The 18084-nt window shown below is 42.4% G+C and overlaps 1 protein-coding gene and 1 long non-coding RNA gene across 11 annotated transcripts in view; both read right to left on the bottom strand.

The window, feature by feature from the left end:
- MAPKAP1 (MAPK associated protein 1) overlaps window positions 1–18084 on the bottom strand; it is a 181937-nt gene that overhangs the window by 139161 nt on the left and 24692 nt on the right. For all 10 annotated transcript variants that reach the window (XR_013834848.1, XM_079962112.1, XM_079962114.1 and 7 more), the window contains exon 4: window positions 13426–13577. Coding sequence is in view for 9 of the 10 variants with exons in the window: in XM_079962112.1 (XP_079818238.1) it covers window positions 13426–13577 (152 nt within the window). In the remaining variant the exon portion in view is untranslated. The remainder of the gene's footprint in view (window positions 1–13425; window positions 13578–18084) is intronic.
- On the bottom strand, window positions 6330–7731 carry LOC307207764. Its single transcript, XR_013834829.1, has 2 exons — window positions 7322–7731; window positions 6330–6599 (listed from the first exon to the last, which is right to left on the bottom strand). It is a non-coding gene; the product is annotated as an uncharacterized lncRNA (long non-coding RNA).

Here is an 18084-nt window from a genome sequence, read left to right as displayed (position 1 = left end):
GATCAAGGAAGCCACAATCAATCTCATAAAATTGGTGGCGGTGGGTGAGTTAAATGAGGCAACTTGGCCCAGCCATCCAAACCACTAATACTGCTTCTGTGGCAGATTTTCCATTTGTGCCTGTGCTCTATTACCCTGGTTAAATTGATCACAGTGCCTGATGTTGTGCCAAATTTATGCCTTCCAGCCCTTGATTTTCTTTTACAACCAGATACAATTGTTATTCCTGAGCACTCTATGGAGAGAGAGAGAGAGAGAGAGAAAGAGAGAGAGAGAGAGAGAGAGAGAGAGAGAGAGAGATCTTGTTAAGCTGGCTCCCTTTCCAAAGAACTGTCATGTATTAAGTGGAAACTGAAGGGAGGTGCTTTTAAATCCTTCCGAAACTGGAGAACAAAATCCAGCAAATGGAAAAGTCAAGGGACGCCTGACACTTATTACTGCAAATTCAACTTTGTTGAGGCTTTGTTTAAAAACAGAGTCCACACACACACAAAAAACACCAATGGTGTGTGGCTGCGTACACACCTTACTTCAAAGAGGTACAATTCTCAGCACTCTTCAGTTCCCAGGATGCTTTGGGGAAAGTCATGTGCTTTAAATGTATGCTGTGTCGGGGGGGGGGTTAGGGTTTCACCTGTTCTTCCTCAAGTAATAGCTATGTTATCTTCACTCCACTGAGCATCGCTTGAGGCCAAAGGAACACAACCAATGCACCTATGCCACCATCCCCATGTCTCTGGGTACACAGAACACAATGTTTATGAACAACATGTGCTCTGATGTGCTGCTGAGGTAATCAGAGACATAAAATGAAGTGTGGCAGCTCAGTGGCAAGAGCATCTGCTTTGCATGTAGGAGGTTTCAGGTTGACTCCCCAGCATATTCCAGGAAGGGTTGGAAACATCCCATGTTTGAAACCCTTGGAGAGTTGCTGCCAGTCAGTGTAGTAGACCAGGGCTGGAGAACCTTTGCCCCTCCAGATGTTTCTGAATTACAATTCCCATCACATCTGGCCAATGGTGATGCTTGCTGGGGCTGACAAGAGTTGCAGTTTGGCAAGATCTAGAGGGCCAAAGGTTTCCCAGCCTTGATGTAGACAATACTGAGGATCTGGCTTAGGATAAGACATTTGTGAAACACCCTTTGTTTTCTGCATTGGATAGTTGAAAACAGGTAGCAGTTTTTTTAAATATGTAAGTATAAGAGTGTATATCTAGTCATATGTCTATTCATATACAGAAACATTTTTCTTCATATATGTAAAAGTAAAGCATATAAACATATACATGTAAAGCTGTCATCACACAGCCCCCACTGGGTGATTTGTAGAACCTAATCACAATTCTGGATTTGCATGAAGTCAGGGCATGGGAGGGAAGCAAAAGGAGAAGGCAGAATAGAAGACAACTGGCTTCAGAAATGAGGTTCGGAAGGTGAAAAGCGAGCTTAGCAGTTGCAGGGAGTGGAAAGAGGAAGTTCTACACTAGAGGGTTAATGTGGGGGAAATGATTGGAGGAAGGATTGGCAAATGGAATGAGCAGGGGCCCCGTGTGTGTGTGTGTGTGTGTGTGTGTGTGTACACATACATATACTTTAGATAGATATACAGTGTGTGCATATGTGTGTATTTAACTCAATCTGGGGCTAGCCTCCAAGAGGCTGGCATCACAATTTGATTACCACAACCATACTTTTTAACTGCTGTCAAAAGAGACAGTGCCTTGTATAAACAGCTGCCGGGACACATGCCTGCTTTCTGTAGTCTCAGCTTTAAATCATACAGCAGTGATGAATCTTTATCTGACACTAATACTTTTTAACTTCATAAGGACAATTAAAATGAATTGCAGCTAAATGCTCACACAAGAAATCCTTGTTGCATAGTAACATGTTTTTCACATTGCTGGCGGGGTGTGTGTGTGTGTGTGTGTGTGAAAAACAGAAAGATGCAACTGGCTTTCAAATGCAACCTCTTTTAGAAGGTTTTAGATCTGAATAGCAAAGGAGCAAAAACAAGGGGGGAAAGGGTTCAGAAAGGCCACTGGGTGCAAGTAGCATAAAAAATGATTTGGCTACATCTAGGCAGGAGGCCTGTGACCTGCATTTTATACATATATTTAAAATGGTTTCTGCCTTCAGACAAAAGGGCTCAAGGCAGCTTATGAATAAGCACTTAAACACACACACAACACACAACAAACTACTTGACCAAACCGCAAAAATAAAAGCAGCCAAAACAGAGGACCCTGCAAGTAAAACTCAGCAAGAATTTGGAAAGCAAGATTACAGTTTGAAGCACTTCTTTACCTTGGTTTTTGACACTTGATGTGTATATTTTTGGTACTCACCCTATTTTTGTGATAGTAAGTTGTTTTTAAATTGTTTTTAATATTGTGTTTTTGTGTTGTAATCTGCCCTGGGGGCATAGTGTTATAAATAAATAATACTGAAAAGGCTTGTCATCCTCTAAATGTTGTTAAAGGCATGGGAGGACAGGATGGGTTTCACTTGGAACTTAGAAGGCAACAAAGGCAGTGCTGGGCAAACATGCCTAAGCAGTAAGTGACATAATCTGGAAGCCATCACCAAAAAGGTCCTCTTGCCCGGAAAACCTCTGAAAGTGCTGGTGGTGGGGATCAAGACAAGGCCCTCTGGTGAGGATCTCAGCTGCTGCATGTGAGAGAAGGTGGTATTTGAAATTATACCTCCCCCGCAGCTCCTGAGCCCAAGACCAGTATTGCACGCTGTGCTGAGAACTGAATGGGTAATAGGGAAGGCGCACGGCTCTAGTTGTAGAGCTCATGGGAGCCTGATATGGAATTACTATCTCAGCAAAGGCCCAGGAGAGACTGGAAGGTTTATACCTTCTTGGGCAGCTTCTCCCTCTCCCTGGTCATCAGCTGGGTCCCAATGCACCCCTGGCTTTCTCTGGCTTTCCCAAGTAGACACGCAGTGAGAGTGTGATATTTTTTGTAAATTGTTTAATGTGGTTATACTTGTGATTCATATTGTGTTTGATCATACTGTATTTTAATTACATTTTATCATTTTATGCTTGTGAGTGACCCAGAGAACAACGTTATTGAGTTGCCTTATAGATATTAAAAATACAATTAATTAAATTTAGTATTAGTATTATTTGCTCCAGTATATATCCCACCTAAGAGCCTGGGGCACATAAATATCTTGTATTCAGCACTACCTATATTCAGTGCAGATTCACACACACACACTAAAAGTACATTGACTTCCGGAAGGAATCACGGCAGACTAAATATCTCTAGTCAACACTCTGTCGACGGAGATAATTATGTGGTGATTAATGATACATAAAATCTTGGTTATTACATTCTTGCTCTGAAGATAGAGAACAAAGGGAATAACTTCTGATGCTCTGGAAAAGCTGCCTTACACACCCAGTGGCGTAGCATGGGGGGTGCAGGGGGGGCCGGCCGCACCGGGCTAAACATCTGGGGGTTAGGGTTAGGGGGCGCAAATCCACGGGTTAGGGGGCGCAAATTACTTGCCTTGCCCCGGGTGCTGACAACCCACGCTACGCCACTGTACACACCATGTTTTTAGGGGGACCCAGACGGGGTGAGTTATTTAGAGCAAGGAACTTCCATTTTGCAGAAATACCACATAATAGTCCTGAAGATCAATCCTTCAGGTTGGTAAAACCTCCCTTTTTAAAATTACTTTTGAGACACTGATAAATTACGACTGAGGTGATTCTGTCTGGCAGTTGAAATTTGGAATGCAAGTCGGCTGCTGGCGCAAGGAGAGACAATCATTCAAATGTTGAAAATAAAACAAAAAGTCTGTTTTAATTGTTTGTATCAAAGAAAGATTCTCAATGGCTAAGGCATGATCCAGCTGTTAGAAATTTATTGTTTTATTTTTTAAAACTGTCTCTCTGAAAGTGCTGAAAGTGAAACTAGCTTTTCTGAAAGTGAAACTAGCTTTGCTATGCTACTGTGAGAAAAGAATACTGTTAGATAAGTAGACGGTTAACATGTTTTTAAAGCAGAGACTATAAGCAGAGTGAGTTGTTAATAAGAATAAGACAATAAGAATAAGACACCCCATTGACTGTTGGCATCATGCAGCAATTACTGGGTGAGCAACTGAGAGAGGCTACAGCTGGGGTGCATAAAATGGTGAATAAAAATGGACCAGAGAAAATGAGGCTGGGGAGATCACAGAGCCTATAGAGAATGATGTTGATGGAAGACTTCCAGAGCAGGAAAGTGGAGTGCTAAAAATGGAAGTAGTGGATGACAAAATAGAGAGACTCTTTATACTGGTGCCTGGAGAAGTGAGGCAATTTGGGGTGAAGTTGTGGTGTTGGAGAAGTGGAATGAAAGAAACCATGCAGCAAGAGATTAAGAAATATTCTGAGCTGGCAGTGATAGAGCTGCAAAAGTGGAGACTGTGTATCGGAAGGAGAAAGCTACAAACCTCTTGCGACAAGTCTGGAAAAAGAATGGAAGAGGAGGAAATGGAAGGATTATTTTTTTCTAATTTAGGATGGAAACTCATGGCCAACAGGAATTGGGATTGGAAGCTATTGAATTGCGTGTGAATTAAGGAATATAACATAAGTAAATAACGATGGATTACTGTTTTAATATATGACCAGAGTGGGAAGACTCCTGTTTGAATAAAGATGAAGGATCTATTGTTTTTCAACATCAGACATAAAGTCACTATGCAGGACTGAAGGAAGACTATTGTTGACAATTACTGATAACAACTGGAGAACCCCTTTTAGACTTTTTTCTGTGGAAGGGAAAATGAATGAACTTGAGATGTCTAGATCTGAAGACTGGAGAAATATTGCTTAGCAGAAGGAGGAACAGCGGGATACCATTCTGGAATGAATGTTTTGAATATTTTGAATAATCTTTGTATATAACTGGCAGACAGAGAATCTGAAGTCCCCTCTATTTTATTTTTCTCTTTTCTCTCTTTATTCTTTTATTATCTTTATCTTCCTGTTTTCTTCTCTTTTCCCCCGGCTTCATTTTTGATTCTATTTTATTTTTATTTTATTTGTGTGTCCTCTACTATGGGTCACTGAAGGGACTTAATGAAGGACCCTGCGTGAGAGACAGGGAAGGGAAGATCTCCCAGGGTGGAGGCAGAGAGAAGAAAGGGGAGCTCCCAGGTGAGAGCTAGGAGGGTCCATTTCTTTCTGTGTGAGACAAGGATGAAGATCTAACTCTGAGAGAAGGCTCTGCATTTCTTCTTTTTCTTCCTCTGTTTTTGTTCCTATCTAGATTAGTTCTTAAAAAATCTTTTTCTCCTATGAAAAGGCTTTAATAAAAATTGTTCTGAAAAAAAGTACATTAATTAAGCAAATCAGTGTCGATGGGACTACTCCAAGGGGAACTTATCTGAATGCAGCCCAATAAGTTTTGCGCATTTAGACAAAAATTCCTGCAATAATCTGGATGGAACACTCATAATTAAACATATGTGAATTGAAATAGGCTGAGCCACCCCCCCATCACATCACAGCAGACTCCACCCCATTCCAACCTTGTTGCCTGTTCCTGGACCTGCTAAGAGATGGGATACTAGCTACTTCAAGGACTTCTGGGGCTGCTTCAAGGCCTCCTACCATTCACAGACGAAACTTGGGCCCCAGAGAGATTCCCCACCCATCCACCAGATGAGTATGTGGGTGGTGATTCTGCACCTACCAATGATACCTCCTATGCTGCTCTGGAGGCAGGGAGGGGGTGCAGAAGGAATTGGCACAGAATCTCCAACCAGCTCCCTTTCTCTAGTGTAAGGGGAAATGCCATTCACTACAAGCCTCAACTCAGTGGTACAACTCAGCTGCACTACCACACTTGCGTGAAGAAAGGTGAATGTTCCTTGCTTCCATTTGTGATGGTGTTTTAATAATAATAATAATAATAATAATAATAATTTATTATTTGTACCCTGCCCATCTGGCTGGGTTTCCCCAGTCACTCGGGGTGGCTTCCAACAAAGATTAAAAATACATTAAAATGTCACACATTAAAAACTTCCCTTAACAGGGCTGCCTTCAGATGTCTTCTAAATGTCAGATAGTTGTTTATCTATTTGAAATCTGATGGGAGGGCATCACTACTGAGAAGGCCCTCTGCCTGGTTCCCTGTAACTTCACTTCTCGCAGTGAGGGAACCGCCAGAAGGCCCTCGGTGCTGGACCTCAGTGTCTGGGTAGAACGATGGGGGTAGAGACGCTCCTTCAGATATACTGGGCTGAGGGATTTGGCGAAGTGTCTAAACTGGTACAGTACAAACAAAAGCACACACACTCCCACAAACAGACATGGTTGAATCAGGCTCAGATATCCTTCTGTTTTACTGTTGCTGGTTTTACTGTTTTGTAATACTTAATCTTTGCGATCTTGCTTTATTTTAAGATGCTGTAAGCCGAACGTTGAGTGGACATTCGGCACAGGAAGTAAGGTTATAAACTTGAACCCAAATAAATAGATTAAAAGTCTTGTGTCCTGAGGGAGGAGGGGTAATGCCTCTCCCACAATTCCCTCAAGTCCGATTTTCAAGGCATTTCTAATGAGCACGTTTCAGCTTTCTCTGCAATATGGAAGAAAAATAATTTTGTATTATATGGTACTTTCTTTTTTCTTTTTACAGGCACTTAAGAAATAATAAACATGTTTGATTTTGATACACCTATTTAGGGCAGAAATGCTTCATGATGTGAAATGGAAATTAAAGCCTCTAATTTTTGCACAATAGGTTTTAAAATGTCAAATTAACATCTCGGGCATTTTTTTTTAAAAAAAAAACCAGTTACACACTACAGTGTGCCTCCGTTCTCCATTCTTACTCTGGTGTGGATATTTCCCCCCTCCTTTTTCTTTTTAGGAAAGCTATTTAATATCTGAAATTGTGGGGGGGAAATGGTTCATAATTATGCAGACATATAACTGGAACGCAACTGGAACAAGAGCAGCATGCAAAAAATGTATTTAAGGTCTATCATCCCAAAATGCTGCTAAAAGCTATTAACCAGTACGTGTTAATTGCCACAGCATTCATATTAATTTTCACTTCAGGCCCGACATTGTGGAATATTTCCCTTGATACGTTTTAAACAAAGTTTAATTTAAGGAACTGCTTCTATCAACACTTATGAAAATTAACAGCCAAGCAATTAGTACTCATGAATTATCCCTCCCCCCCACTCCCCAGCCTCATTGTTAAAAACAGTTTCTAACAAAGAAGTTGTTGTTTTGTTTTATGCGGTTCATAGACATTTCATTGAAAAGAAAGGAAGAAAAGCACCTCCCCACCTGCCCTGGGCACCAAGGGCCAAATTCTGTTAAGTCCATCTTTAGAATCAACCCGAGAAAAGGGCTCCATGAACCCTGTGCGCCTCATGCACATGCGCCCGGCAGCTGGCCTGGTGTGGTGGGTTCTGTTGACCCTGCGGCCACCGTTCCTGCCCTAGAAAAGGTTCAATTCCATCGTCAGATCATCATGAGGTTGGCTTTGTTTTATTGTTGATTTTTATATATACACTGCTCGAGTTTGACACCAAAAAATTATAGCAATACTATGGAAAGACATACTTACTTACTTACAGCACATTTTAAAAATAAATAAAGATATGGAACATGTAAAATCAATAAAAAGCAATGATAAAACCTGGTCATTGCTGAAAGACCTGTGGACATTAGAACACAGATACAGTGGTACCTTGGGTTACATACACTTCAGGTTACATATGCTTAAGGTTACAGACTCCGCTAACCCAGAAATATTACCTCGGGTTAAGAACTTTGCTTCAGGATGAGAACAGAAATCGGTGTCCGGCAGCACAGCAGCAGCAGGAGGCCCCATTAGCTAAAGTGGTGCTTCAGGTTAAGAACAGTTTCAGGTTAAGAATGGACCTCCAGAACAAATCACGTACTTAACCTGAGGTACCATTCTCAGTAGCATGTAGCAGATAAGCCCTCCCACCCCAAAAGCCCTGTGCTACAGAATAAAGAAATGGCTTCTTATGCCAAATCGTGCTTAAGATCAGAAAATTTTAAATTTGGGGGGGAACATGTAGATAACAATTTTTTCATTCCTCTCTTTCATAACACTAGAACTCATGTATGTCCAATGAAGCTGAATGTTGGAAGACTCAGGACAGATAAAATAAAGTACCGGTACTTCTTCACACACATTGCATAATTAAAACTAAGGTATTTGCTCCCACAGGAGGCAGTGATGGCCCACAACTTGGGTGGCTTTAAAAGAGGATTGGACAGTCCATGGAAGAGGAGAAGGCTATCAGTGGGGCCTAGACTGTTGCATGAACTGCCCTAGGCCTGTGGTTTCCAACCAGTGTGCTGTGGCACCCTGGGGTGCCTTGAATGATGGCTAGGGGTGTTGTGGGCAGCACTGGCCTCTGTCCCTCTTTCCTTCCCTCCCTCCTCTGATGCCCTCTCACATCTCTGCCTCCCAAAGGCTTGCACAGCTGTTGGTTGCAGCAGCCCTGGTTACAAACTCCCCAGGCAAATGCTGCCTGGGGGGTGCTGGTTGCCAGCAGCTGAGGCAGCTCAGAGACCAGGGGCGGCTGCGGTAGCTGCCTAGAGGACTCCCAAATAGAGGGGAGAGGAGAAGAGGCTGAGGGAACACTCCACAAGGGAGGGTGTTCGAAAATGGGTGAGAGGCTGCCAGCTCTGCAGGCAAGGGGTGACATAACTGGGCTCTTGAACCCCACAGGGGTGTTGCAGAAAGAATGTAGTTGATCAAGGGAGCCGTGGACTCAAGAAGGTTGAAAACCTCTGCCATAGGCAGATCTTCAGAAGACCAGTGGACAGAGGCACAGAGTGATCCAGAGAAGCTTTCTGAATGCATTATCCAATACTGCAGTGATGATGGCTTATTTCTGCCTGCATGGTCAAAGGCAATAATACATCTCAATAGCAGTTGCTGGAAACTATAGGAGGGGAAAGCGTTCTTGTGCTTGGGCCCTGCTTGCAGGCTTACAGACATCTGGTTGGCCACTGTGAGAACGGAATGCTGGACTAGATGGGCCTCTGGCCTGACAAGCTGGCTTAGCTCCCCACCCCCCACCCCAATAGTTGCTTCTGGCCTGTAGAATCCTACAGCTGTCAGGGAATTCCTATTTCTTTATTAACATACATTATCAATCTGGACTGTAAGTCTGCATAGATATGCAATGTCTGTAGCTGTGATTTACTTTTTTTAAAACAGCAAACCTCTCAACAAAAATTGATGTTATTTCACTTAAATTCATTTAAAGAACTGGGCTCATTAGTGCTGGTGGAGAACTTTGTTCACAGAGCAAGCCACACTAATCCCTTGCATCTCTCCCAGAGAAACACAACTGTGATTTTATCTGGCAAGCACGAGAGATGAAACTTTCTAATAATGATTTAGGGTTTTTTTTAAAGGAAATAATAATAATAAAAAGAAATCAAAAGCTCTGGTTCCAAATCTAAAAGAGGATTTCAAGAGTCACCCCAGCCTCTAGAGTAAATACATAATTAAGTAGGGTTTTTTTAACCATGCTTAATTAGGCCCCAAAGCCCCCCTTAATAGACTCCCCCATCTCTCCCCAATTAGGCACCACTTTCCCAGGGGAACCAGAGTAGCTCAGTTAATTATGCAAATCAGGCACGTACTATTCCCAGGAAAAGAATTATGAATATTTGCAGAAAAACACATCTCTTAGCATGTAAAGAAAGGGGGGGAACAGCAGCCTTCGTATCTTAAAAACACTGAAGAGCACCGATAACAGGGAGAGTGTTGTTAAAATGTTGGTTCTGATGCAATCGTGACAAGCATGCTACAAGGTAGTAGCAATAACAGTACAGTATTAATAATAATGGAATACTACATAACAAAAAGGAAGCCAGGACACATTTGCTTCAGCATGGTGATTTCCATAACTACTGCTCAGCTAAGAATTAAGACTTTGCTTGTTTTAAAATTTTATGTTAAGGCCTTATACACAGCCTTTTTTTTTTTTTTAATCCTTCAAGGTGGTTAAGGCCACATTCAGACCAAACATTTAAAGCACTATTCTCCTCAGAGAGCTACAATTCCCAGAGTTCCCTGAGAAGAAGGGTTGATTGCTAAAGCATTCTGGGAATTTTAGTTCTAGAAGGGGAATAAGGGTCTCCTAACAACTCTCAGCACCCTTAATGAACTACACTTCCTATGATTTTTTGTGGGAAGCCACAATTGTTTAAAGTGGTATTAGCGCATTAAATGCATGGTGTGCATGTGGCCTGAGCCAAAGGATCATTACATTCCAATCTGTATATTAGTTCAAGAGGTGTGACTATGGTCAATTGAATCAACAAGCGCAGACCAAATGAATTCCCTTCCACCCTTAAGGCAGAACAAGCCGTACAGTGGTATCTCGGGTTAAGTACTTAATTCGTTCCAGAGGTCCATTCTTAACCTGAAACTGTTCTTAACCTGAAGCACCACTTTAGCTAATGGGGCCTCCTGCTGCTGCCGCGCCGCCGGAGCACAATTTCTGTTCTCATCCTGAAGCAAAGTTCTTAACCTGAAGCACTATTTCTGGGTTAGCAGAGTCTGTAACCTGAAGCATATGTAACCTGAAGCATATGTAACCTGAGGTACCACTGTACTGGGTTAGATGGACTAATGGTCTGACTCAATGTAAGGCAGCTTCATATGTTTTTGCTACTGAGCATGTGACTTGATTCCAATTCTCCAAAGAGTCTGCGAACTGAAAAGGAGCCAGGCGGAGAAGATGACCACCTCCTTTTTTGATTGCATCATGGACTTCATTTCCCCAAACTCTAGTTTATTTGGGATGAGAGGGCACACACATACGCACAAGTATTTCTTCTTTGCCTTAATCAAAACACTGTTCACCATCACAAACTTTTTGGGCTTCACAGGATACTATTCATTTTGCCTATTATCCCTGAGATTACTTTCATTTGCTTGCTCTTTTGTACAGAAATCAAACACAATTCCATTACTCAACAGCAGCTTCTGTTGCAAATTTCCCAGAAATTGGCAGGCGGGTCCTGTGTGTTTGTAGCACCCAGTTCTATGGCTGCAATTGGTTTTAACTGTTTTTAATACTGACCTTTAAAATGTTGAAACCTGCCCTGGGGACCTGCTAGTGAGGGGTGTGCAGTATTAATAATAATTACAAAAACAATAAACACCAGATCGGCCATAGAGAAGCCCAAATGTCATTGTTGCCAGCTAGTTGGCAACGATGGGTAGGAAATCATGCATTTTGTAGGCAAGAATATTCTTCTCCTTTTCCGTTAAGTCGCCAAGCACCACAAAATTCCATCTCATTTGAAACACCAAGTTTGCACTTGCAGAGTATATGGGAGTCTGTCCTTGCAGCAGCCTGGAAAGTTCCCATTTCTCCTGCCCAAGCTACACAAACTTACCTATGCTGGATTGATATCCCTTTGGCAAGCACAATCTAACAATGTTGGCTGACCAAAGCATACCCTGGTGAAAGAAAAAGCTGCCCCACTACCACTCATCATGCCAGAGAGATAACATAGGTCAGGTAAATGCTAATTAGCACACAGGATCATAGAATCTAGGAAGCTACCTTATACCAACCTGGACCACTGGTCCTTCCAGCTCATTAGTGTCCACACTGACTGCCAGCAGCTCTTTTCCAGGGTTTTAGATTGGGATAACAGTTGTCTTAGTATTTCTTTTTTAAATGAAAGGCAATGTGTTAATATTGGTATTATTCCCTCAGCATGCTAACAAATACAGTGGTACCTCGGGTTAAGAACTTAATTCGTTCTGGAGGTCTGTTCTTAACCTGAAACTGTTCTTAACCTGAGGTACCACTTTAGCTAATGGGGCCTCCTGCTGCCGCTGTGCCGCCGCCTCGTGATTTCTGTTCTCATCCTGAAGCAAAGTTCTTAACCCGAGGTACTATTTCTGGGTTAGCGGAGTCTGTAACCTGAAGCGTCTGTAACCTGAGGTACCACTGTACATTGTCTTGTGTATAAATGGACCCTTATTCTTACAGAGAGCAGAATTTGAGTAGTTATGGGGTTGTATCAAATATTAATCCTACTTAAAGCAGACCCACTGAAATTTATGAACATGGTTGACGTAGGCACGTTAATTTCAATCGGCCTACCCTGAGTAAACTTAGTTCAGTTCAGTCCAATGACTCTACAGAGCAACTCTTAACAGGGGGATTTTGCAATTTAGCTCAACGCATCTGTGTTATCAGCAATTCACAGAGAGTGAAAAGCCACTTTCCACCTTCCTTAGAGCAAAGTATTATCCAAATGTCAGGCGTAAAAGTTAAGTCTGGAAAAAGAAGACAGAAAGCGATGGGCTCTGTCTGTTGTCACTTGTAACCCTTTCCTTTCCAGGAGAGACCAACAGCCATCCATTTCAGCCCTTCTGGAGCTTAGGACAAAAATAAAAGGCAAAGAAGGAACTGTTTTTGTTGGCTTTAGGGCAACCAACAAAATGTGGTGCAAACAGTAATGCCCTGAATGGTAAACATTCATTCAGCAAAATAATAAAAGATTTTGACAACTTAGGGCTGATGCATATCTAATGCAGCTCTCCACCTTAACAGAAAATGCTCCCACTCCTTTTGTGTGATAATCCACAGGCTAGGGAGCTGATCCTCACAGTGGTCTGGAAAGTTTCCATTTATTCCTCTGGCTAGGCAAGCCAGCAGAAGAGGCTACAGCTCAGGGTGGCAGAGTACCTGGGTTCAGTCCCCAGCAACTCTGCCAAGAAGGGTGGGGAGAGCTCCTTGCCTGAAACCCTGGAAAGCTGATGCCAGTCAGTATAGACAAATACCGTGCTAGGTGAAACAGAGTTAGTCAGTATAAAGCAGCTTCCAATGCTCCTGTTTGATTCAGCCTCTGTATTCAGTATCACGAGGACTAGAATTCTGATTTCTTTTAAAAATTGCAGACACTCAGCACATGCTTTGGTCCCCGTTTCAATCCCCAGCATCTCCAGATAGATTTCTGCCTTAAACCACAGAGAGCCACTGCAGCCACTATAGACAATACTGAACTAGACATGAGACAGCTTCCTAGGTTCCAAGGTATCAATGCAACAGAGAGTCTCTCCAGAAGACCTCTGGCTATGGGGTTTGGTGCACACAGGAAGTGATCCTCCTTTAGTATCCCACAAGACAAATCTGCACAAGACAGGATTTATTCATTTTTAAAGGCCCTGCAAGGGTTTAAAACCTGGACTGTTGCCCACATCAGTCACCTCTGTAGTCTCTAAAATGGCCAAAATCCACTCACAGAGCATCAGTATTTTTAAAATCTGGAAAGAATTTGGATTGGAAAAACGCAAGGAAGACTTCCAGATACAAGGGTTTTTTTTTTCTTTTTAAGGGAGGGCACTGATTTCTCTCTCTCCTACTTACCTTGCCATCAAACTTTGAGTATTCGTTGAATGGGTTGTTCAGTTGTAGGGGGCACTGTTCCAGCCGTACTGAGAGGATTGATGGCTTCGTAGCAGCACGCTGAGGCTTCACCCTGAAGTTCTTCTTCTCAAACAGCAGGCTCAGCTCCTCCGCTGCAATTTAAAAAAAGCCAGATATGTCAGGAAGTATGGAAAATTCCCCCCCTCCTGAATGAGGGATCTGATGGTAAAAGGATCACGAGCAGCAGATCGCGAAGGCAACACCCAGTAGTAATTAAATGTTTTCTGTGTTCCATGCATTTCAAAAGGCACTGCAATCATAATCATAGGAAAAGAAGCAGCTGTGTTACACTGAGCCAGGGCATTGTTCTATCTAGCTCTGTGTCGGCTGCACTGACTGTAAGAAGCTTTCCATGGTTTCAGGAGATGCTACTGAATGTGGGAAACCTCATCTAGGTGGCTATAAACCTATGCCCTAATAAAACCTAAGGTCCACTAGCAAACCTAGGCCCTACAAATTTAAACCTATATAAACCCATGCCATCTCCTAATCCTATACAAATCCAGGCCCTACAAACCTATGAAACAGTGTCGTAAACCAGGGATGGGGAACCTCTGGCCCACAGGCCAAATTCTAATATTTTCTTTTTAAATTGCTATAGCCTGCCCTGGGACATTGTGGTACGGCAAAATGAACAAGCAACAACTAACTATTGGAGGCAAATAGAGCAGACCATTGAGGTTTCTTTACAATCAAATGGTATACAAATCCTGCAAAATAAATACGTCTCTGACATAATGGGACTGTATCAAGAGCAAATCTGATGGTGATTTTGTTCTAGGTTAACTGACGATATGGTTGGGAAAGGACTGAAACCTCTACCATGTCTTCTGCTGATAGCTGACAAGCTGCAACTGAGAGGGAGGGGTTAATACAATGTCTGGTGGAAATGGACAAGCTGATTGAGCCAGTTCAAGGGAGGGAAGGAAGGTTGCAGAAAATGAATTCCGCTGGAACATGGAGCTGTTTTGTGGGATACTGGGACATAAGATATGGACATGAGACTTGAAACAACTTTGTTTTCTTAATAGTATAGTCTTTACTTTTTGTAAGTAGCATAGTCTCTACTAGTATAGTTAATAGCATTACTCTTATAAAAGTATTTTAATTTTTTTAAAAAAATATCAACATTATTACCACATTGGCCTGAATATAAGCCATACCCGAATATAAGCTGCACCTTTATAATTCAAGGGGGGAAGACAATACCCGAATATAAGCTGCGCCCTTAAAATTCCGCAGGCACTCACACCTGTTCCATTTTACCATCTTTCTGTTTCAGCAGTAATATAATAAAAGCCAGTTTCTGTAAGGTTGCTAATTTAACTCACACTTTAACTTTTCACGGTCAGAATTTGGAAAAAAAAGTGAGGCTTATATTCAGGCCAGTACGGTATTAACAACAACAACAACAGAAGACCTGCTGGATCAGACCAATAGCCCACCTAGTCCACCATCCTGTTCTCACAGTGGCCAGACAGATGCCTCTGGCAAATCCATAAGCAGGACCCAAGCACAACAGTACCCTCCTCTCCTGTGAGTATCGCCAAGTTTAGTGGAAACTGTGGATGCGGAACACAACCATCATGGCTATTACCAATAGCACCTTTATTGTCCATTAATTTTCCAGATCCTCTTATAAAACCATCCAAGTTGGTGGCCATTACTGCCTCATGTGGTAGTGAGTTCCATAGTTTAACTGAGTGCTGTGTACTTCATTTGTCTATCCCAAATCTTCCTTCAGCTTTATGGAATGTCCACAAGCTCTAGTCTTGGGAGAGGGAAAAACTTTTCTCTGACCACTTTCTGCATGTCATGCCTAATTTTATAAACTTCTGTCATGTAGCCTCTTTTCATTAAACTATAAAAGTCCCAAAATGCTTTTTGCAAAGGGAGGTTGCTCCATGACCTTGATCATTATGACTGCCAAAATGATCCATAGTTGAACTATGCACTGTGTGAAGATAGCAACAGCAACGTATACTAATACTGGAATGGGTCCAAATATGACTCATAAGGTTGTTGTTTTTTCAAAACCACACACACCAGCTTCACAGCTGATGGGGCACAGGCATGGGGCAGGTAGAGAGGTGGTTGGCAGTGCTCCTTAAAGTGGGCTTCTGACAATACACTGGAAAGGTAGGCTTGCTGTCACCACCAATCAGCTGAGCCCAAGCAGTGTTGAGAGAGATGGGGAGAGAGACAAAGAGATAAAGACAGACATGCAGAGATTTTTTTTTTGGGGGGGGGGGGGTCCTAGGGTACTTGGATGGGCACCTTCTTTCAGTCCCATCGACTTGTGAAGCACGGTAGTGGTGGTGACACCCTTTTCTGTGGCTGCTCCCATAGTGCAGGATTCTCTCCCAAGAAAGGTCAGACTGGTTTCCTCTTTGCTACCCTTATGCTGGCAGGTTAAGACCTTCCTGTTCAGAAAGGCCTTTGGAAACTAAGGTGCAGGTGATGCTGATCACAGGGCAAACGGGATTTTAATTGCTGGTTCCAAATGTGTTCCGATAAATTCTAATTATTATTTCTAACTAGTTTGGGTTTTATTCCTCTCTCTCCCCCTCTCTTTTTTTTACAATGATGCTTTTAAATTTTGCGATCCGCCGTAAATCCCAGCTTGGGAGAAACATGGGACATAAATGCATTAAATAAATAAATAAATGATAGGTAAGGTGTGGCTTAGATGTGGAAAAGGGGTAAGCTAACCCTAGCAAAAATACAAAATGGTTATATATGCAATCAAAGCTGAAAGGGTGGTGGGGAGGGGACCTTGCTGTAGCATAATCAGAAGAAATGCCCCAGCAGTTGACATGACAAGGATACCTAAAAAATGAGGATGGATGACAAAACAAAACAAAACAAAATAATCAAGACCTGTCGAGTTTTCACCTATTAGTGCCGACCTCTCTTTCTCTGAACAGCAACTGTATCTGGTGAGTGAGTTTTTGCTCCACATCTGCTCCAGGAACGAAGCAGCCCCCAAACTCAATCAATCACTATTGGTGGATCAGCATTCAATCTGCCCCGCTCTGTCTCCGTTCTTTATTCGCCTGCCTGGATTTGTGCACGTCCCAAAGATTTACATGCTGCCCCTCCCGAGGATTGGAACTGCTGCCGAAGGCAGATTGAGTGGGGACTTCCAAAGCTGGTGTCGCGGGGAGGGGGGAGCCGTTCGTTAAATGGCAAAATTAAAACTTGTCAAATCACGGCTAAGTCGTTATGGCTTCCCGGTTAATTCGGGAGCCGGGAGCAGCTCTGACTGGGATATGGAGATGGAGGATGCACAGGTGCGGGCACCAGGAAAGAGAGAAATGGAAATGGAAATAAAATAAAGATACCCAACAGGGCCGTGCAAGATTATTAAATTCTCTCTGAACTAAGACAGCACAAAAAATGTCGTTATGTATCCCAGGTACGTGTTATGCTGTGTGAAACCCTTTATGCTTATTCTGAAGTCTCTCTCTCTCTCTCTCTCTCTCACACACACACACACTGCCAAAATAGGTAAATAAATAAATAAATAAATAAAATCTCATTTGCAATTATATTCTTGCAGCATGGCGTGAAGTTATTTCTTGGGCCTTTTTGGAAAGCTTCGAGTCCCCTGGAGCTCAAGGCATACATTTCATTGGCTTTGGTGAGAGGAGCGAGTGTTTCAATATGTAGTTTTGTTCCTCAGGAAGCACTAGGGAGGCATTGCTTTATTGTCTCCTCTGCTGGCACGGACCCCGAGTGCATCTCTGGAGTTCTCCTCTGCAGATTACTATGGCATCTGTTTTGGTTGAGTTCCCTTGCCTGAGTTGAAACCTTGTGCAATTCTGGGACTGTTCAGGATAACAACACAAGACTGAAGAGGAGGAGGAGGGCAGGAAACTGATGAGCATTGTAGTTTAATTTGGCCAAGTTCCCCTTCTGCTACACAACGCAGTGGCCCAGTGCAGGCTTAATCACCAACTCTGTGAAAACCTCCATTTGCAAATTATGAACTAGCAGCTGGAACAGGCTCTCTCTCTCTCTCTCTCTCTCTCTCTCTCTCTCTCTCTCTGAAGCAAATTCCCTTCACCTTTACAGCACCAATCATGGCTTCAAATTCAGTTACCACCAATAGTAAACAACTCTTGGTAATGATAACCAATGTTTTCTTAAAACCATGGTTGGCAAATCCACTTCAAGTCCAAACCATGGTTTATTGGGGAACCCAGTTAGTGTATTTTATGTTGGCAGTGTTGAACTTTTATTTTATTTAGAAGAGTTTATAAACCATTATATCTTTTTTAAAAATCCTTAAGTGGTGTACAAAAATAATATAAAATTATTATTAATAAAATAGATGAAGTTGGTAAAAAAATTATATTTAGGCTTGCTGAAATAATTGTTTTCAGCAGGCAATATAGGGAGAGTATCTGCCTTTTTTTGCAAAAAGAACCTCAACAATTTTGGGGGTTTCCTTAAAAAAAAAAAAAAGCGCTCAACCATTTTCAACTTTTCGAAATATAGGTAAAGGTAAAGGGACCCCTGACCATTAGGTCCAGTCGTGACCGACTCTGGGGTTGCGACGCTCATCTCGCTTTATTGGCCGAGGGAGCTGGCGTA

This window comes from Podarcis cretensis (assembly GCF_951804945.1).
Source record: "Podarcis cretensis genome assembly, chromosome: Z".
In the NCBI taxonomy this organism is placed as follows: domain Eukaryota; kingdom Metazoa; phylum Chordata; class Lepidosauria; order Squamata; family Lacertidae; genus Podarcis; species Podarcis cretensis.
The sequence above is the reverse complement of the archived record's forward strand: the minus strand, read 5'-3'. Positions and strand labels throughout refer to the sequence as shown.